At 40.2% G+C, this 22103-nt stretch overlaps 1 protein-coding gene across 1 annotated transcript in view; it reads left to right on the forward strand.

Annotated features, from left to right (window-relative positions):
* LOC120021003 (S-adenosylhomocysteine hydrolase-like protein 1) overlaps positions 1-22103 on the forward strand; it is a 77012-nt gene that overhangs the window by 43426 nt on the left and 11483 nt on the right. The window contains exons 4-8 of the mRNA XM_038964668.1: positions 7923-8023; positions 14282-14384; positions 19399-19493; positions 19635-19741; positions 19846-19962. Of these exons, the coding sequence (XP_038820596.1) occupies positions 7923-8023; positions 14282-14384; positions 19399-19493; positions 19635-19741; positions 19846-19962 (523 nt within the window). The remainder of the gene's footprint in view (positions 1-7922; positions 8024-14281; positions 14385-19398; positions 19494-19634; positions 19742-19845; positions 19963-22103) is intronic.

Consider the following 22103-nt stretch of genomic DNA (forward strand, 5'->3'; position numbering starts at 1 on the left):
GCCTCTTCCATTTTTGTGGTAATGCTGCAATTAATTGGTTGTAATTTTGGGTAGAGCAGACATTTCCATATGTCTGTGTTAGCTGCATGTGTGACATAACTCCACCAGTCCTATTTATGATATCATTCACAAAAATTATACCTTTTTTAAACATTTCTTCGATAAATACAGTTTTTTTATCAATTACTATATTTGAATTTAACCACAATATTTGTTGTACTATTTGTTCCGTCCTTTCAGGTGGATTAAACTGAAATTGCAACCAACTTTCTAAGGCTTGTTTAAAAAATAAGGATATTTTGGAGATTATTTCCTTTTCAAACAACCGAAAGTGAGCAGGTGTAATCTGAATAAAGGGAAAAAGGCCCTTCTTGAACATAGGATGAGACATTCGTACCAATTTACTAGAGAACCAGTTTGGATTTAAGTATAACTTTTGTATGACTGATGCCTTTAGTGAGAGGTCTAATGCTTTAATATTTAATAATTTCTGCCCTCCGAATTCATATTCGTTATATAAATAGGCCCTTTTAATTTTATCTGGCTTGCCGTTCCAAATAAAATGGAATATTTTTTGTTCATATAATTTAAAAAGCAGGTCACTAGGTGTAGGCAAAACCATAAGCAAATAGGTAAACTGTGATATGACTAAAGAGTTAATCAGGGTGATTTTTCCACAAATAGACAAGTATTTTCCTTTCCATGGTAGCAAGATCTTATCTATTTTTGCTAACTTTCTATAAAAATTTATTGGAGTGAGATCATTTCTTTCTTTTGGGATTTTTATACCGAGTATGTCCACATCTCCGTCAGACCATTTAATTGGTAAACTACATGGCAATATAAAATGTGTCGTTTTTAGTGATCCAATACGTAATATGGTACATTTATCATAATTTGGTTTTAATCCAGAGAGGATAGCAAAGGTATCTAGATCCTCTATGAGGCCGTGGAGAGACTCTAGTTGTGGTTTTAAAAGAAAACATGAATCATCAGCGTACAATGACACCTTAGTTTTTAAGCCACGGATTTCTAATCCATTAATATTAATGTTTGATCTAATTTTAACAGCTAACATTTCGATGGCAATAATAAATAGATATGCCGATAGTGGACAACCTTGTTTTACTCCTCTAGATAGTTTAAAACTTTCTGAGATGTAGCCATTATTTACTATTTTACACCTAGGGTTACTATACATAATTTTAACCCATTTTATAAGAGATTCCCCAAAATTGAAATATTCTAGGCATTTATATATAAACTCCAGTCGTACTTTATCAAAAGCCTTTTCAAAATCAGCTATGAAAACCAGACCTGGTGTCCCCGATATTTCATAGTGTTCTATTGTTTCCAGTACTTGCCTTATATTATCTCCAATGTATCGTCCATGTAAAAAACCTGTCTGATTAGGATGAATAATATCTGACAAAACTTTTTTTATTCTATGCGCCAAGCATTTTGCTAGGATTTTTGCATCACAACACTGAAGTGTAAGAGGTCTCCAATTTTTTAATTGGACTGGATCTTTATATATACCACTTGGGTCCTGTTTCAGTAATAACGATATCAGACCTTCTTGTTGCGTGTCTGATAATCTACCATTTATATAGGAGTGGTTAAAACAAGCTAATAATGGTCCTTTGAGTATATCAAAAAAAGTTTTGTATACTTCCACTGGTATGCCATCCAGCCCTGGAGTTTTCCCATCCTTAAAGGCCCCAATTGCATCAAGCAGTTCCTCCTCTGTAATTTGGCCTTCACATGAGTCTTTCTGTACAGTTGTTAATTTTACATTATTAATAGGAAAAAAATCCATACAATTAGTTTCAGTTAGTGGAGATGGAGGAGCCTGAAACGAAAACATATTCTTAAAGTACTTTACTTCCTCTTTCAAAATATCATTTGGTGAATCATGCGTGACTCCATCATTTGTAACAAGTTTTAATACATTTTTTTTGGTAGCATTTCTATATTGAAGATTGAAAAAGAATTTGGTGCATTTTTCCCCATATTCCATCCAGTTCGCTTTATTTTTATAATATATTACACTGGATCTTTCTTGAATAAGTTCCTCCATTTCTTTTTGTTTTTCCTCTAACTTATTCTGTGCCTCTATGGTACCGTTTTTATTGCTATCTAACTGTACTGTTAGTCCTTCAATTTCCTTTGTTAATATGGACTCTTTTGATCTAAATTCCCTTTGTTTTATAGATGAGTACTGAATTGCATGGCCTCTAAAGGCACACTTAAAAGTGTCCCATACAATAAGGGGATCTGCTGTACCTATGTTATGTCTGAAAAAGTCAGTTATAAAATCTTCTGTCCTAGTTCTAAACAATTTATCATCTAGTAGACTTTGATTAAATTTCCAATATCCTCGCCCACGTGGAAATTCTGTAAGAGAAATATATATGCCAATTATGTGATGATCCGACCGCATTCTGTCCCCTATCAACACTTTTTTAACTTTTGGTGCCAGAGAGAATGGTATAAGAAAGTAGTCAAGACGACTAGCTTGATTCAGCCTCCGCCATGTATATCTCACTAAATCAGGGTATTTAAGTCTCCATATATCCACTAATTCCAATATATCCATGACATTCATGATTTCCTTAAGTGCCTGAGGGTGATAGTTTGTAGTGTGATTTCCTTTCCGGTCTATAGAGGTATTTAAGACCGTATTAAAATCTCCCACTATAATAATAGAGTCTAGTGTTGCTTGTAGAGTTGATAAATTCTTATATATATTTTCAAAGAAGCTTGGATCATCATTATTCGGACCGTATAGGTTAACAAGCCATATTTGTTTATTGTCCAATAACATATTTAAAATAATCCATCTACCTTGAGGATCTGTTTGGACAATTTGCACATTTGGATCAAAATTATTGTTAATTAAAACCATCACCCCTTTTGAATTTCTTTGCCCATGGGAGAAATATATTTTGCCCCCCCAGTTCTTTTTCCACAAAACTTCATCTAAAACTGTTGAATGGGTTTCCTGTAAACAATAGATATTATAATCCTTCTCTTTTAGCCAGGTAAATACTGATCGTCTTTTCTTATTATCTGCTAAGCCATTACAATTGTAACTGGCTATACTTATTTCACCACTTACCATAATGAGACACACCTTTCATTCTTTTAATCAGAATATATTTTTGTAAACGTACTATTAAAAAGTAACATAATGATTGAGTGTCTATATAGTTGTACCATGATATTTGCATTTCTACTAAGTAAACCTCCAATTGGTCCCTACTATTCCACCCGCTAAAAGGCCTCATCTCGAGATGGCTTGTCATCCCAATGCCCGGCAGACCACCCTCGACCCCCTGTATCCCATAGCCCTGAACCGACTGGGATCCATTCTTTGAAAAGAGCATACAGTGCCATTTACCGAATTGAAGAAGATCAATTGCCATATGCATTTCCATTGCCCTCACCTCGATTTGTATTATATATATCTGTGGATCATCCTCTATTGTCCCTAACATCTTTTACTTCTTCCTTCGCAACAGTTGTGGGATACACACATACACCCACACACACTCAGCCCTTACCCCCACACAACCATAAGCTCACTTTCTCAACAATTGCACCATCCCAGAGCCCAACTCAAGATGGGTCATGATTTACAAATGCACTTGCAGTTGCAGCTGCATGAGAAGGCCTGCAAGACCGCACAAAAAATTAGCAAAAATTGAGAGATTTATTTACCATTGTCATATCCTAGATAATGGAGGTCAAATGTACACCTTATTCCTGAAACACCCACAATACGGCCACCCGTCATGACCATGTCCCCACGCATCTCCATGCAGTCCGACTTTGATTTTGTGCCGCCAGGGCCACAATAATATACCCCCTCTCTGAATGTCCGAGTGTGACCCCCTCCCCATGGGTTACTGCAGCTAGTGTTGCCAGCACTGCCACTGCCTGGGTGGGGGCACCCCACCGGAATCCCCACCGGCTAGGTACAAGGTCGTCAAGGTTCTCATTAGCAGCTTTGAGAATTTCCTTGTATATTATGCTCTCCCTTTATGGGGCTTTGGCTTTGCAGGACCAACCCTGCCAAGCAGGCTCAGAATCTTGAGGGGGCAGTGCTGCTCTTGGTCTCTGACCTCATTTTAGCTGCATACAGACCGCTTACAGCGGGCACATAAAACAGTTAGGGACTTCTCCTTAGTATCTGGGTCATTCAGGTGGGTGTCTAGGGTATAGTGCCATGGACCGTACCATTAAAACAGGATAATAAATAATTAGATATAATTTATAAAAAAATAAATAAAAAATGTAGTTCTCCATGATAGGACAATAAATAAATAAGACGTATAATTCATTATAAAAGTATATCCATCATCTGAACAACATTGAAAGCCCTCTCATACCCGGCTCACAGCAATACATTGGCTCTGGGATATGCAACCATTTCATTACTCACTCACTCAACTTTCCAAACATAACAAATAAAATAAAAAATAAACACAAACCATACCATCCACACATACTGTGCCTTCTGTTTACTTAGTTTTTATCTTCACTATGTTGAATTAGTGCTTGTGTGTTCAATTAGTTATATGTGAAGATTTATAGAAAAGCTATATTTTTTATTGTATTGTTACAATCAGTAACCGGGCTTGAATTGTGTTTATTTCCCTCGTCTATGAGAACTTTGTAATTTTTAAAATAACCATGGAGTAGTCTTTGTGTCTCTGAACAACTGGTTATCAATATATAGTTTATCAACGACGAGAGCTACTCGTTTCGCTTTTAATCTATTTTCTTTGAAAATTGGATACAGAACTTTGCGCCGTTCTGCAATTTCCTTCGGAAACTGATCATTCATGCCAATTTTGGTCCCAGCAAGTCTTTTACCCAGGCTTTTAACCATTATTTTATCTTTAAATGAAGCAAATTTGGCAACGATTGGGCGTTCGTACCTCTGCCCTCTCTGTCCGAAGCGGTGAACGCGTTCAAGTTGGATTTTGTCGATAACTTCGCGTGGAATCTGAAGCGCTGTAAGGAGGAACTCTCTAACTATAGATTCAGGAACTTCTCCTTCTTTTTCTTGGATACCTGTAAGTACCAAATTCTCTCTCATGGATCTAGTTTGTATGTCCAGTAAGGTTTCTTTCAGAACGGTGTTCTCCTTTTTAGTGCTAATATTTTAGTCTAATTTAGCAGATATTTCGAATATTATGTTTTATCTTGAGGTGCTCTACATAAATCCCTTCAGTCCGCCATTACCCTTACGTTACCTTTACGTCATACGTCAGCATGAACTAGGGACGTTATCTTAATGATCACCTTTTCCTCCTCAGCTCTTCTCTCTCTAAGTACTGGTTGTTGGTTATTTAAAGCATCTTCTTGAAATTTGCTGTCTTATGGCATGAATCTCTTAGGCGACTCAATGGGTAAGGGTCTTAGATCCTAGGTAATATCGGGAAATGTCAATTAAACCACTACTGGCGTCAATCAGTTTGCAATGAGCAACAAAGACATTTCTGTGAACAAGGGACAGTAAAGTATATTTACATCTAAATATTGCTCTTGCCAGGACTTTGGGTCTGTTACGTGGAAATGTACTAGAGTCTCACCCTCCAAGGCAAGGATTGGCCAAGTCAGGTTGACAGAGACACTGATTGGAGGGGAGAGTCTGTCATAAGAAAGAACAGCATCGTTCAGTTCTGTGCATAACTGAAATACTCTAGCAGCTAGAGTCTAGCTTGTTATCTGTATTAAGCTTGTTATTTAGATTTAGATTGGTTGAGGTCAATCTGTCTGCAGATATGGCTTCTGCTCTTAAGGGATTCAGAAATGACTCCTGTGTCGTATTATTAGGCTTTTCTCTGGTTTTGCTGATCAGTCATTCAAAGTGCAACTACATCACATCAGAGAGAGAGAAACATATTGAGCTCCAAAAGCATTGGGACAGTGACACATTTTTAGTTGTTTTGGTTCTGTACTCCAGACTTTGGATTTGAAATTATACAACAACTATAAGGTTAAAGTGCAGACTATCAGGTTTAAGTTGGGTATTTTCAACTAATTAGAAATTACAGCATTTTTTGTCATTGGCCCCATTTTAGGGAACCAAAAGTATTGGGACAAATTCATGTGTATTAAAGCAGTAACATTTTTAGTAGTTGGTCCCATATTCCTAGCACGTAATGATTACATCAAGCTTGTGACTCTAGAAACTTGTTGGATGCATGATGAGTGAGAAAGTTAGACGCACACATATCATAACCCCAAGACAGGCTAACCCCTCACCATTACAATAACAGGAGAGGTTAGCATTTTTTGGGGGGGGGGGGGGGGGGGGGAGTAGGATATTTAAACCTCGAACTTTCTCTCTCATCATTATTCACAATTCATTCAGGATTATCAGTAATCATGGTAGCATCCCACATTAATTTAGAAGTGTTTATAAAATTGACTCCAGAATGATTATTCTTTACCATTCATTTCTATTGGGCACGTATAATCTGAAACACAACCAAAACAAATAGCAGAGTAGAGTCACAAACTTGATGTAGCATGCAATGACCATGAGAATGGGACCAAATACCTACCTATTTACTACTTTAATACACATATAAGTGAATTTACTTTTGAACCTGTAAAATGGGGGGGAGCCAGAGACTATGTACAAAAAGTGCTGTAATTTCTAAATGGTTCACCCGGTATGGATGAAAATACCCTAAAATGAAAGCTGACAGTCTGCACTTTAACCTCATAGTCATTGTATAATTTCAAATCCAGAGTGGTTGTGTACAGAGCCAAAACAATAAAACATGTATCACTGTCCCAACACATTTGGAGCTCAATGTATTATGCAGAAAGATCTAATATTGTTTACAGGTTCAGACACCTTTGATGAAGTTCTCATTCTATCATTCTTGTGTTTAATTTCAGACATTACTCCCCAAATAATGTAGATTCGATGTGTTGTCCTTGACCTAAATGTTTTGTGATATGCAGCATTGCAGGTCTGACGTGGCTGTTGTTACAGACACAATGTACAGCCATCCTTTGCTGGAAACAGGACATAATAAATTGAGCACTGGGATTAATTGTTACAGTGTAAGGATGAGTAAGTGTATTTTATTGGTGTCGCGTTGCAGCTTAATCTACACCCATAACACTGTCAGCACAACCCCAGAGCTTGATATGGAGTGTTCATCCTCTAATGAATTGGCAGGTTGCAAATGGCATAGCTGATTTTAGGGCATTTGCATTTATGGAGCCAAGAAGGTTCTGATGCAGGAAATTCTTAGAGACCCTCAATTAGGAGAGATATTTGTGGGAAGGTGTCACGATCGTCTTTGGGTGAGAGATTGGACCAAGGCGCAGCGCGTGAAAAATACATCTTCTCTTTATTTTAAGAAGAAAAATGAAACAAAACAACAAACAGACGACCGTGAAGCTAGAAATACAGATAGTGCTGACACAAACACTACACATAGACAATTACCCACAAAACAGCTAAAGCCTATGGTTGCCTTAAATATGGCTCCCAATCAGAGACAACAATAACCAGCTGTCTCTAATTGAGACCCAATTCAGGCAACCATAGACTTTCCTAGACACCTACACTGAACACTAAAACATCTACTCTACTAAACCCCCTAAACCATACAACACCCTAGACAATACAAAAACACACAAACTTCCCCATGTCACACCCTGACCTAACTAAAATAATAATGAAAACAAAGATAACTAAGGCCAGGGTGTGACAGAAGGTCTTTATAGTCAGACCACTTTTCTGGTGTCTACTCTGAATGTGGCTATCAAGTTTTGGGATCTCTTTCTCTCCCTCTCTCTCGCTCCATCTCCTTTGCTCTCTTTATCACCCCACTTTCTCACTCCCTTCTCTCTCTCTTGGTCACTTGCTCACTCTCTCCTCACAGATATGTCAGCATTAATCTCGCTCAGGAAGAGAGCCCAGGGAGAGAAGCCACTTGCTGGGGCTAAAATCGTTGGCTGCACTCACATCACCGCCCAGACTGCAGTAAGATAACTATCCCTGTCTTACCTATCATAGTGCCAAGGCTACACGGGGATCTTTCTCCTAATGAAGTAGGATTTGAAGGTCACAGAGGCTTCTTCAGTAACCAAGTTGGCTCTGTTGTTTACACTAACTTACACTGTCTCCATTACCCAAGCTTTGCTGCAGTGAAATATCTCTCCCTTACTTAGGCTACATACCCAAATATCAGTGCCATGACTGCAGTATGATATTTCTTCCAACAGTATCTCTACTGTACCTAACCACCACTGCTCTGCTACATTTTGCTCTGTGACTAAAAATGGTAGCTGGCTCATCTCATGACAGTCCATAGATAATGCACAGTGTCTCTAAAGCCTTGTTCACATTGGCGGTTTGAAGTGACTCGAATTCTATTTATTTGCATATCTGATTTGAATCTGTTCTTTTTCCTGCAGTCTGAACAGCCAAAAAGCACATGGAATCAGTTATTCAAGCCACATTTCAAACCACCTTCGTATCTGATTCCTGGCCATGTGACTTGTCTGAACAGTCAAATCTGATTTATTTGCCCTGAAGTGGTTTTTAGACTGTTATTCAGCACATCTTTTCGCTTGTTAGCTACTCTGTTGACAATTTGACAAGAACATGTGGTAGCTAACTAGCTTGTTAATTGTTTACAAACAAATGAATGAATGTGCTAGAAGCTAAACAGCTACCTAGTTGGCCGAATGCTGTGGCTAGCCTAAAATCTTATCCTTTGAGGCTTTAAAAGTGTTCTTTCCCTAGGATTTTGAACATTCAAAGCAACTGGGAAATGTCCATGGCAGGCATTGTTGTCACCTTAGCATGCTACATAACTTCTGAGTGATAGGAAGCACAAGCGCAACCACCGATCAGCCTACACCCCAGCACGCTCACACATGTTGTTACTTTGACAACTAGTGTAGCCTTGTTCGCAAGTGACTGCTCTCTGGACTCACATCCGATTTGGTCACTTGTAACTTACTGTTTGGAAAGTCAGTAGTCCAAAATATATTTGAAAAACAAAACTGATTTGAGCATTAAGGCCTGCAGCGTGAACAAGGCTTTATACCCCGTTAGTGTCTAAGATTTAATAAGCAGATGGAGTATATTGGTGCTGTTAATATGCTATTATATAAAATATATTATATATTTACAGTGTCAGTCAAAAGTTTGGACACAGCTACTCATTCAAGGGTTTTTCATTTTTTTTAAACTATTTTCTACATTGTGGAATAATAGTAACACCATCAAAACTATGAAATAACACATATGGAATTATGTAGTAACCAGAAAAGTGTTAAACAAATCAAAATATATTTTCTATTTTAGATTCTTCAAAGTAGCCACCCTTTACCTTAATGACAGCTTTGCACACGCTTGACATTCTCCCAACCAGCTTCACCTGGAATACTTTTCCAACAGTCTTGAAGTAGTTCCCACATGCTGTGCACTTGTTGGCTGCTTTTCCTTCACTCTGCAGTCCAACTCATCCCAAACCATCTCAATTGGGTCGAGGTTGGGTGATTGTGGAGGTCAGGTCATCTGATGCAGTACTCCATCACTCTCCTTGGTCAAATGGGCCTTACACAGCCTGGAGGTGTGTTGGATCATTTTCCTGTTGAAAAACAAATGATAGTCCCAGTAAGCGCAAACCAGATGGGAAAAATCCCAAAATCAAAAATTTTGACTCATCAGACCAAAGGACATATTTCCACTGGTCTAATGTCCATTGCTCGTGTTTCTTGGCCCAAGCATGTGTCTTCTTCTTATTGGTGTCCATTTTAGTAGTGATTTCTTTGCAGAAACTCAACCATGAAGGCCTGATTCACGCAGTCTCCTCTGAACAGTTGATGTTGATGTCTGTTAAGCATTTATTTGTTGCTGCAATTTCTGAGGTTAGTAACTCTAATGAACTTATCCTCTGCAACACTGTGTCTTCCTTTCCTGTGGCGGTCCTCATGAGAGCCAGTTTCATCATAGCCCCTGATGGTTTTTGCGACTGCACTTGAAGAAATTCAAAGTTCTTGAAATGTTCCAGATTGACTGACCTTCTGTTGTTTCTCTTTGCTTATTTGAACTGTTCTTGCCGTAATATGGACTTGGTCTTTTACCAAATAGGGCTATCGTCTGTATACCACCCCTTCCTTGTCACAAGACAACTGATTGGCTCAAGAAGGAAAGAAATTCAACAAATTAACTTTTAACAAGGCACACCTGTTAATTGAAACATATTCCAGGTACCTCAAACGTACCTCATGAAGCTGTTTGAGAGAATGCCAAGCGTGTGCAAAGCTGTCATCAAGGCAAAGGGTGGCTACTTTGAAGAATCTCAAATATAAACTAAGCAAAAAAAGAAATGTCCCTTTTTCAGGACCCTGTCTTTCAAAGATAATTCGTAAATCTCCAAATAACTTCACAGATTGTAAAGGGTTTAAACACTGTTTCCCATGCTTGTTCAATGAACCATAAACAATTAATGAACATGCACCTGTGGAACGGTCGTTAAGACACTAACAGCTTACAGACGGTAGGCAATTAAGGTCACAGTTATGAAAACTTAGGACACTAAAGAGGGCTTTCTGCTGACTCTGAAAAACACAAAAAAAAAGATGCCCAGGGTCCCTGCTCATCTGCGTGAATGTGCCTTAGGCATGCTGCAAGGACGCATGAGGACTGCAGGCTATGGCCAGGGCAATAAATTGCAATGTCCGTACTGTGAGATGCCTAAGACAGCGCTACAGGGAGACAGGACGGACAGCTGATCGTCCTCGCAGTGGCAGACCACATGTAACAACACCTGCACAGGATCTGTACATCCGAACATCACACCTACGGGACAGGTACAGGATGGCAACAACAACTGCCTGAGTTACACCAGCAATGCACAATCCCTCCATCAGTGCTCAAACTGTCCGCAATAGGCTGAGAGAGGCTGGACTGAGGGCTTGTAGGCCTGTTGTAAGGCAGGCATCACCGGTAACAACGTCGCTTATGGGCACAAACCCACCGTCGCTGGACCAGACAGGACTGGCAAAAAGTGCTCTTCACTGACGAGTCGTGGTTTTGTCTCACCGGGGGTGATGGTCGGATTCACGTTTATTGTCGATGGAATGAGCATTACACCGAGGCCTATACGATCGATTGGGAGGTGGAGGGTCCGTCATGGTTTTAGGGGGTGTGTCACAGCATCAGACTGCCTGCAATGACAACAAGCTCAATCTCAACGCTGTGCGTTACAGGGAAGACATCCTCCTCCCTCATGTGGTACCCTTCCTGCAGGCTCATCCTGACATGACCCTCCAGCATGACAATGCTACCAGCCATTCTGCTCGTTTTGTGCGTGATTTCCTGCAAGACAGGAATGTCAGTGTTCTGCCATAGCCAGCGAAGACCCCGGATCTCAATCCCATTGAGCACGTCTGGGACCTGTTGGATCGGAGAGTGAGGGCTAGGGCCATTCCCCCCAGAAATGTCCGGGAACTTGCAGGTGCCTTGGTGGAAGAGTGGGGGAACAACTCACAGGAAGAACTGGCAAATCTGGTACAGTCGGTGAGGAGATGCACTGCAGTACTTAATGTAGCTGGTGGCCACACCAGATACTGACTGTTACTTTTGATTTTGATCCCCACACCCCTTTGTTCAGGGACACATTATTCCATTTCTGTTAGTCACATGTCTGGAACTTGTTCAGTGTCTCAGTTGTTGAATCTTATGTTCATACAAATATTTATATTTGTTTATTTTCAGCAAACTTAACGCAGTTGACAGTGAGAGGACGTTTCTTTTTTTGCCGAGTTTATTTCGATTTGTTTAACACTTTTTTTGGTTACTACATCATATCAAATTTGTCACGTGCACCGAATTAAAAAATAAATAAATATTTCCCCTTGTCACGATCGTCTATGGGTGAGAGAGAGGACCAAGGCGCAGCGTGTGCAAAATACATTCTCTTTTATTTCGAGAAGGGAAAAAACTCGCAACGAACACTATAACAAAACGAAACAAAACAACAAACGATCGTGAAGCTATAAACGTAAGTGCACCCACAAAACCCAAATGCCTATGGCTGCCTTAAATATGACTCTCAATCAGAGACAATAAACCACAGCTGCCTCTAATTGAGAACCAATCTAGGCAGCCATAGACATACAAACACCTAGACAAGACACTGACCCATTAAACGTACAAACCCCTAGACAAACCAAAACACATACATTCCCCATGTCACACCCTGACCTAACTAAAATAATAATGAAAACAAAGATAACTAAGGCCAGGGTGTGACACCCCTTTAGTTAACCAGATTGGCCAGTTGAGAAAAAGTTCTCATTTACAACTGCGACCTGGCAAAGATAAAGCAAAGCAGTGCGTCAAAAACAACAACACAGTTACACATGGAATAAACAAACGTAGAGTCAATAACACAATAAAAAATCTGTATACGGTGTGTGCAAATGAAGTAAGGAGGTAAGGCAATAAATAGGCCACAGTGGCGAAGTAATGACAATTTAGCATTAGCACTGGAGTGATAGATGTGCAGATGAGGATGTGCAAGTAGAAATACTGGTGTGCAAAAGAGCAGAAAAAAATTTGGTTGGATGGGCTATTTACAGATGGGCTGTGTACAGCTGCAGCGATCGGTAAGCTGCTCTGACAGACGATGCTTGAAGTTAGAGGGAGATATGTCTCCAACTTCAGTGATTTTTGCAATTCGTTCCAGTCATTGGCAGCAGAGAACTGGAAGGAAAGGCGGCCAAAGGAGGTGTTGGCTTTGGGGATGACCAGTGAAATATACCTGCTGGAGCCAATGCTATGGGTGGGTGTTGCTATGGTGACCAGTGAGCTGAGATAAGGTGGGGCTTTACCGATCAAAGACTTGTAGATGACCTGGAGTCAATGGGTTTGGCGACGAATATGTAGCAAGGACCAGCCAACGAGAGCATACAGGTCGCAGTGGTGGGGTAGTATATGGGGCTTTGGTGACAAAACGGATGGCACTGTGATAGACTGCATCCAATTTGCTGAGTAGAGTGTTGGAGGCTATTTTTTAAATGACATCGCCGAAGTCAAGGATCGGCGGGATAGTCAGTTTTTTACGAGGGCATGTTTGGCAGCATAAGGGAAGGAGGCTTTGTTGTGAAATAGGAAGCCGATTCTAGATTTAATTTTGGATTGGAGATGCTTAATATGAGTCTGGAAGGAGAGTTTACAGTCTAGCCAGACACCTAGGTATTTATAGTTGTCCACATATTCTAAGACAGAACCGTCCAGAGTAGTGATGCTAGGCGGGCGGGCGGGTGCGGGCAGTGATCGGTTGAAGAGCATGCATTTAGTTTTACTAGCAATTAAGAGCAGTTGGAGGCCATGGAAGGAGTGTTGTATGGCATTGAAGCTCGTTTGGAGGTTTGTTAACACAGTGTCCAAAGAAGGGCCAGATGTATACAGAATGGTGTCGTCTGCGTAGAGGTGGATCAAAGAATTACCCGCAGCAAGAGCAACATCATTGATATATATACAGAGAAAATAGTTGTCCCGAGAATTGAACCCTGTGGCACCCCCATAGAGACTGCCAGAGGTCCGGACAACAGGCCCTCCGATTTGACACACTGAACTCTATCTGAGAAGTAGTTAGTGAACCAGAGAATTAGAGAAATCAAGGCTGTTGAGTATGCCGATAAGAATACGGTGATTGACAGAGTCGAAAGCCTTGGCCAGGTCGATGAAGACGGCTGCACAGTACTGTTTTTTTATTGATGTTGGTTATGATATCGTTTAGGACCTTAGGACCTTGAGCGTGGCTGAGGTGCACCCGTGACCAGCTCGGTAAGGTCTACAACAGGTGTAGACCTTACCTTGAAATATTTATTTACAAGCCCTTAATGAACAATGCAGTTCAAGCAATAAACGAAAGGGAAAAAAATAAAATCAATCAAAAAATAACACAATACATTTACATAACAATAACAAGGCTATATACAGGGGGTACAGGTACATGATTCCATATGTGTTATTTCATAGTTTTGATGTCTTCACTATTATTCTACAATCTAGAAAATAGTAAAAATAAATACCCTTGAATGAGTAGGTGTCCAAACTTTTGACTGGTACTGTATATACAGTAGGCTGAATATATTGAATGGTCTGCTCTCTTTTGTGTTCTGTATAGCCCATCAGCTATTTATGATACAGAATATTACCTGTACATCTCTGTATTGTTCTTGTTCCTCTCATTCAACCTCCTCGCTCTGCACTCAGGTGTTGATTGAGACTCTGGTGGCACTGGGGGCCCAGTGTCGCTGGACAGCCTGTAACATCTACTCCACACAGAATGAGGTGGCAGCTGCCCTCTCAGAGATCGGTAAGTAGAAGCTTTCAACATGACTACTTTACAGCTTTGTTACAGTAATGGCTTCTATGTGGAACAGAATGAGAGACTGACTGTACTTCATAAGAGGTTTTTGAAAGTTGTGGTTCATCACATTCATATTAATTGGTACTATTTCTGCATACTATACATTAACTCGTATTAATATGTAATTAATTACATGAGTGTTAAATGGGTGTTTCTTGTAAGCGTGCTAAATGTTGGGGGTGATTTGTTTCCCTGTGCCGTTTGAAACTAAAGAAACCTTTTGGAGATGTTCTCAATAAAGTCCTGGAAAACACAGAACATCAGACTTGCCCTCTAGTCAATGAACTACAGCACCAAGACACGCATATCTCTTAGGTTGCTGGGTGTTTGTTAAGTATATGTGTTTCCATAGCGGGGTCTTTTTGCTTTTCACAGCCTGTTAGCCTGAGCAGTTCACAACAGATTCAGACTGCATTACAGTAAATATCACCAGTCACACAGCTCAAGTTGGGAGAAGAACTGGGGCAGAGGCTGTGGGCTGATTAACTTGTCCTACAAACACAGTATCCTCTGACCATTTACAACCCACTCTCAGCAGTGTTGACATTTTCTACGGTGAGTTATGCCAGCAATCTTCATACCGTACATACTGCAAGCCTGCCAGAAACCTACTGACTTGACCAGATGAAGGAAGTAGATAGATAGTTGTACGTAGGTATATACAGTGCATTTGTAAAGTATTCAGACCCCTTGACTTTTTTCCACATTTTGTTGCGTTACAGACTTATTCTAAAATGGATGAAATTGTTTTTTCCCCTCATCGATCTACACACAATACCACATAATAACAAAGTGAAATAAAAAACTGAAGTATTACATTTACATAAGTTGTATCACAACCAGGCTGTATCACAACAAGCCGTAATTGGGAGTCCAACAGGGCGGCGCACAGTTGTCTGGGTTTGGCCGTTGTAGGCCGTCATTGTAAATAAGAATTTGTTCTTAACTGACTTGCCTAGTTAAATAAAAAATAAATAAATAAAGGTATTCAGACCCTTTACTCAGTACTTTGTTGAAGCACCTTTGGGAGTGATTACAGCCTCGAGTCTTCTTGGGTATGACGCTACAAGCTTAGCACCTGTATTTGGGGAGTTTCTCCCATTTCTTCTCTGCAGATCTTATCATGCTCTGTCAGGTTGGATGGGGAGCATCACTACACAGCTATTTTCAGGTCTCTCCAGAGATGTTCGATTGGGTTCAAGTCTGGGCGCTGGCGGGGCCACTCAAGGACATTCAGAGACTTGTCCCGAAGCCACTCCTGCGTTGTCTTTGCTGTGTCGTTGTCCTGTTTGACCTGAGCTCCTGAGCGAACCTGCTCCTGAGCGCTCTGGAGCAGGTTTTCACCAATGACTTCTCTACTTTGATCTATTCATCTTTCCCTCGATCCTGACTAGTCTCCCAGTCCCTGCCGCTGAAAATCATCCCCACAGCATGATGCTGCCACCACCATGCTTCACTGTAGGGATGGTGCCAGGTTTCCTCCAGATGTAACACTTGGCATTCAGGCCAAAGGGTTCAATCTTGGTTTCATCAGACCAGAACATCTTGTTTCTCATGGTCTGAGAGTCCTTTAGGTGCCTTTTGGCAAACTCCAAGTGGGCTGTCATGTGCATTTTACTGAGGAGTGGCTTCCGTTTGCCCACTCTACCATAAAGGCCTGATTGGTGGAATGCTGCAGAGATGGTTGTCCTTCTGGAAGGTTCTCCCATCAATCCTGTCTCGAAGCTCTACGGACAATTCCTTTGACCTCATGTCTTGGTTTTTGCTCTGACATGCACTGTCAACTGTAGGACCTTTATATAGACAGGTGTGTGCCTTTCCAAATCATGTCCAATCAATTGAATTTACCACAGGTGGACTCCAAACAAGTTGTAGAAACATCAAGGACGATCAATGGAAACAGGATGCAGCTAAGCTCAATTTCGAGTCTCATAGCAAAGGGTCTGAATAGTTATGTAAATAAGGTATTTCTGTTTGAAAATATTCTAAACCTGTGTTCGCTTTGTCATTATGGGGTACTGTGTGTAGACGTTTTACAATAAGGCTGTAATGTAACAAAGTGGAAAAAGTCAAGGGGTCTGAATACTTTTCAAATGCACTGTACTTACAGACACAGAGAAAGATGCAGGGATTCGAGGACTAGATAGGAGGTTAACTAAGAAAAAACTGTCAGTAGAATAGAGGTCCTAAGCCCAGGTACTGTATAGCGTGTTTCTAGCTGTATAGTCATATGGGACGAGTAGCATGGCAGAAGAATCATAGAGCTTTCAAAATCTCCCCACTCCTCCAATTCAATAGCAGGGCTTAGGATAGTTTTTTTTTTGTGTACCACTTTTTTTTTTGTATTTTTTTTTTTAACGTAAGCCCTCCCTTTCCCACATCATTGTGTAAAGCGACATCTGTCACAGTATCTATTTCTAATAAACAGTTGGTCTTTATGGACCTGTTCTCTGGCAGCTTCTGTTTCGGCCTGCCTGCTCTGCTCTCTCTGGGGTGGAAATTACCAGAAGGCCTTCTGTCCTGCTGCAGTTATCACCTGATGTCTGATCCTCTCCTAAAAATCACAGGATAACAGCTTTAGAGACAAGAGACCTAGCTTATTATCCCCTCTTGGTTTAAAGAACAGACATATCCTTGTATATCTACAGAAAAGACAGGAATGCCTATGGGGGTGTTGTATATATTCAGAGCCATATTCCCGTAAAGCTTAGAGAGGATCTCATGTCAAATGTTGTTGAACTGTTTTAGTTGCAAAGTCACTTGCCTCATCTAAAACCTCTTCTTTTGGGGTGCTGCTGTTGGCCACCAAGTAGGGATTAACATGGGTAACCGGGATCAATTCACATTTCCAGACAAATGTAATGACGACCTGGAAATTACTGACATTTTCCCCAATGTCGGCACTAATGCAATGCCACAAAATACACAACATGCGCAGCAAAAGATTAGCAAAAAATAAAATGGCACATTATCCAAACAGGTTTTCACATGAAAGCCTTTAGTCCAGCGTATTTACTTCACACAAAGTCACCATAGATTCAAAGCAGACGCATAATTGACACTGCTGACCCAAATGTACTTGATAAGCCCTACAGCAAACCCTTACGGTATAGACTATAAAATAACGTGTGCCTCTTTGAGCTGTCATCGTGACTCTTCAGACAGTCACATATTTGATAGGCTTATGCACAATTCACTACATAGACATCTCTGTCAGACATTAAGTCTGTTAACAATTCAGAGAGGCTTGAGGGAAAATGCTATGTTCTCCTGTCCTAGAGTTAGACTATCTAGTCCCAATTCCACTGAAACCCCAAATCCTGACTCCTGTCTCACATTAAAATTCCTAACTTTATTCTGTATTTCATAGGTTGCATTATCAAAGCATGTCTCTCGCCTATGCAGGTCAAAATACCTCTAACATTTCCCTCGATTCTCTGCACTGTCGTACTTGCTGCCCATATTAGAGCTTCCGTAGGGAATGTGTGATCAACAAACGGTATGAAAGTTACCGATATTTTTAAAACAGTTGGTCCCCGTTAGATTAAATATCAAGGTATCTTAATTATTTACACTCTTCATCTCCCCATTATTCATGTCTGTTATAAAAAGATGTCAACATTTTAGTCATTTAGCAGACGCTCTTATCCAGAGAGACTGACAGTTAGTGCATTCATCTTAAGATGGCACGGCGTGACAACCACATTTTACTGTCATAGTAAGTACATTTTTCCTCAATAAAGTAGCTATCAGCACTTCCATCTCCATTTACTCAAGCAAACAACAAAATGACCTTTAAAAAAACGTATTAAACAACATCTTATTGAACGGCGGGGACTATAAGGGGAGACAAACACACATTTTGTTGTATTGTTTGTATATCTTTATATTTTTAATTTGTGACTGTCCGGATCTATCAGTGTTTTGTTAATTGTTATTTTTTTTGTGGACCCCAGGAAAAGTAGCTACTGTTTCTGCTGAAGCTAATCCACATAAATAAATAAATAAACATATGGAGGACTTTACTCAGGTCCTCTGTTTCTGCCATGCTTATAACATCATAATGCAGGCTTTATAACACAATGTTAAATATTCAAAGGTTAGGTCAGTTCACAGCAATTGGTCATGACACAAATAGCAGTATAGTGACACACATACCAGTATAGGTGAATAGGCCAACAGTGAAGCTATCCCTGATAAACTAGTGTAGCTTAAATCCTCCATGACTGTTCAATACTGATGTCAATACTGGTAGTTCTGGCTGCTATTGACACACGTTTCCTGAGTGATTTATGAGGGTGTGAAGTGGGCTTTAATGGTAGAGAGCTGAAGTGTTTAGTAGGGCCGGGACAATACCAGTATTGCAATATTCTTTCCATGGCAAAAATGAAAACACGAAGCAGACATAACTCTTTGATCGTTAAAAACCTGCTGTATGTAAAATATTGTGTGCTATAGCTTGGAAAATAAATACATGTGACTCTGGATGACAACATAATGTTTGTTTCCAACATTAGGGCTGTTTTCCTAAAGAAGTTGAATCCACTTTGTGTTTTGTTTCCTTGCCACGATACCAACGAGTATCGTCCCGGCCCTGGTGTTTAGTGAGCAGGGTTATGTAAGTCTACCTGGTGGAGCCTACAGAGGCAGGGGCTGTTCTAGGCTCTGTGGTTTGTGGTTGGACCGTTGTGCAGGTCCAGATGTCTAGAGTTAAGCTGCAGGTCGTTATATTAATGACTTTACAACAGATTATACGGACATCAAGCACCGTGTGTTCAAACGTCATTGGTTCTGCTCTCTCTAGAATGAAGGGTCTTAACTTGTTAATGGCTCAGGACCCTGTGCTGCTGTTTAAAAAGGGCCTTAGCTTCTATATTTGTTGCGACATACGTCTGATCTGGAGAAATATTGTAATTTCTAAACCCATTTTATTCTCCCAACTACCTTGTCATTTCTGCAGGTGTGGCTGTTTTCGCCTGGAAGGGGGAATCGGAGGATGACTTCTGGTGGTGTATCAACAAGTGCATCAACATGGAGGGGTGGCAGCCTAACATGGTACCCATAGAACTCTTGTCTATTACCCTCCTTTAACAGCAAGACAAACGTCTTTGTTGACCATTTTGTGTTACTGATATGTGTTTGCTTGTTGTCACTGTTTGTTGAGAATGTTATCTCTTCTTGCTGTGTCTGTGGTAGATCCTTGATGACGGAGGGGACTTGACTCACTGGGTGTATAAGAAATACCCCAACAGCTTCAAGAAGATCAGGGGCATTGTGGAGGAGAGTGTGACTGGGGTCCACAGGTGATTTTATTTCTGATTATAATACATTCTCAATCATACATGTTCATAAGACCAACAGGTAACTCTGAGCTTAGTTACTTAGTTACTTTCTCTTTGCCTTAAAGGTTGTACCAGCTGTCCAAAGCAGGCAAGCTGTGTGTGCCAGCCATGAATGTAAATGACTCTGTGACAAAGCAGAAGTTTGACAACCTCTACTGCTGCAGAGAGTCTATCTTGGATGGGTAGGTGTTAAATGTACCTTTCAAGCATACAAGTGAATGTTCCCTCGCTACGACACCTCAGTGCTCTTTGTACATACAGTTGAAGTCGGAAGTTTACATACACCTTAGCCAAATACATTTAAACTACATTTTTCACGATTCCTGACATTTAATCCTAGTAAAAATTCCCTGTCTTAGGTCAGTTGGGATCACCACTTTATTTTAAGAATGTGAAATAATAATAGTAGAGAGAGTCATTTATTTCAACTTTTATTTATTTCATCACATTCCCAGTGGGTCAGACGTTTACATACACTCAATTAGTATTTGGTAGCATTGCCTTTAAATTGTTTAACTTGGGTCAAACGTTTTGGGTAGCCTTCCACAAGCTTCCCACAATAAGTTGGGTGAATTTTGGCCCATTTCTGACAGAGCTGGTGTAACTGAGTCAGGTTTGTAGGCCTCCTTGCTCGCACACGCTTTTTTAGTTCTGCCCACACATTTTCTATAGGATTGAGGTCAGGACTTAGTGATGGCCACTCCAATACCTTGACTTTGTTGTCCTTAAGCCATTTTGCCACAACTTTGGAAGTATGCTTAGGGTCATTGTCCATTTGGAAGAACCATTTGCGACCAAGCTTTAACTTCCTGACTGATGTCTTGAGATGTTGCTTCAATATATCTACATAATTTTCCTGCCTAATGATGCTATCTATTTTTGTGAAGTGCACCAGTCCCTCCTTCAGCAAAGCACCCTCACAACATGCTGCCAACCCCGTGCTTCACGGATGGGATGGTGTTCTTCGGCTTGCAAGCCTCCCCCTTTTTCCTCCAAACATAACGATGGTCATTATGGCCAAACAGTTATATTTTAGTTTTATCAGACCAGAGGACATTTCTCCAAAAAGTACGATCTATGTCCCCATGTGCAGTTGCAAACCGTAGTCTGGCTTTTTTATGGTGGTTTTGGAGCAGTGGCTTCTTTCTTGCTGAGCAGCCTTTCAGGTTATGTCAATATAAGACTCGTTTTACTGTAGATATAAATACTTTTGTACATGTTTCCTCCAGCATCTTCACAAGGTCCTTTGCTGTTGTTCTGGGATTGATTTGCACTATTCGCACCAAAGTACGTTCATCTCTAGGAGACAGCACGCATCTCCTTCCTGAGCGGCATGACGGCTGCGTGGTCCCATGGTGTTTATACTATACTTGTGCAGATGAACGTGGTACCTTCAGGCGTTTGGAAATTGCTCCCAAGGATGAACCATACTTGTGGAGGTCTACAATTTATTTTCTGAGGTCTTGGCTGATTTCTTTGGATTTTCCCATGATGTCAAGCATAGAGGCACTGAGTTTGAAGGTAGGCCTTGAAATACATCCACAGGTACACCTCCAATTGACTCAAATGATGTCAATTAGCCTATCAGAAGATTCTAAAGCCATTTTCTGGAATTTTAAAAGCTGTTTAAAGGCACAGTCAACTTACTGTATGTAAACTTCTGACCCACTGGAATTGTGATACAGTGAATTATAAGTGAAATAATCTGTCTGCAAACAATTGTTGGAAAAATGACTTGTGTCATGCATAAAGTAGAGGTCCTAACCGACTTACCAAAACTATAGTTTGTTAACAAGACATTTGTGGAGTGGTTGAAAAACGAGTTTTAATGACCCCAACCTAAGTGTATGTAAACTTCCGACTTCAACTGTATATATAATATTTAACTATGTATCTGATTTTTTTTGTGGATCAAATACTGTAAATATATATCTCAAATATAGTACCTGTCAAAAGTTTGAACGCTCTCATTCAAGGCTTTTTATTTTACTATTTTCTACATTGTAGAATAATAGTGAAGACATCCAAAATCTGAAATAACACATATGGAATCATGTAGTAACCAAGAAAGTGTTAAACAAATCAAAATAAGTTTTCTATTTTAGATTCTTTAAAGTAGCCACCCTTTGCCTTGATGACAGCTTTGCACTCTTGGCATTCTCTCAACCAGCTTCACCTGGAATGTTTTTCTAACCGTCTTGAAGGAGTTCCCACATATTCTGAGCACTTGTTGGCTGCTTTTCCTTCACTCTGCGGTCCAACTCATCCCAAACCATATCAAGGCAAAGGGTGGCTACTTTTAAGAATCTCAAATATAAAATAT

Source organism: Salvelinus namaycush, chromosome 2, assembly GCF_016432855.1.
Source record: "Salvelinus namaycush isolate Seneca chromosome 2, SaNama_1.0, whole genome shotgun sequence".
NCBI lineage: Eukaryota > Metazoa > Chordata > Actinopteri > Salmoniformes > Salmonidae > Salvelinus > Salvelinus namaycush.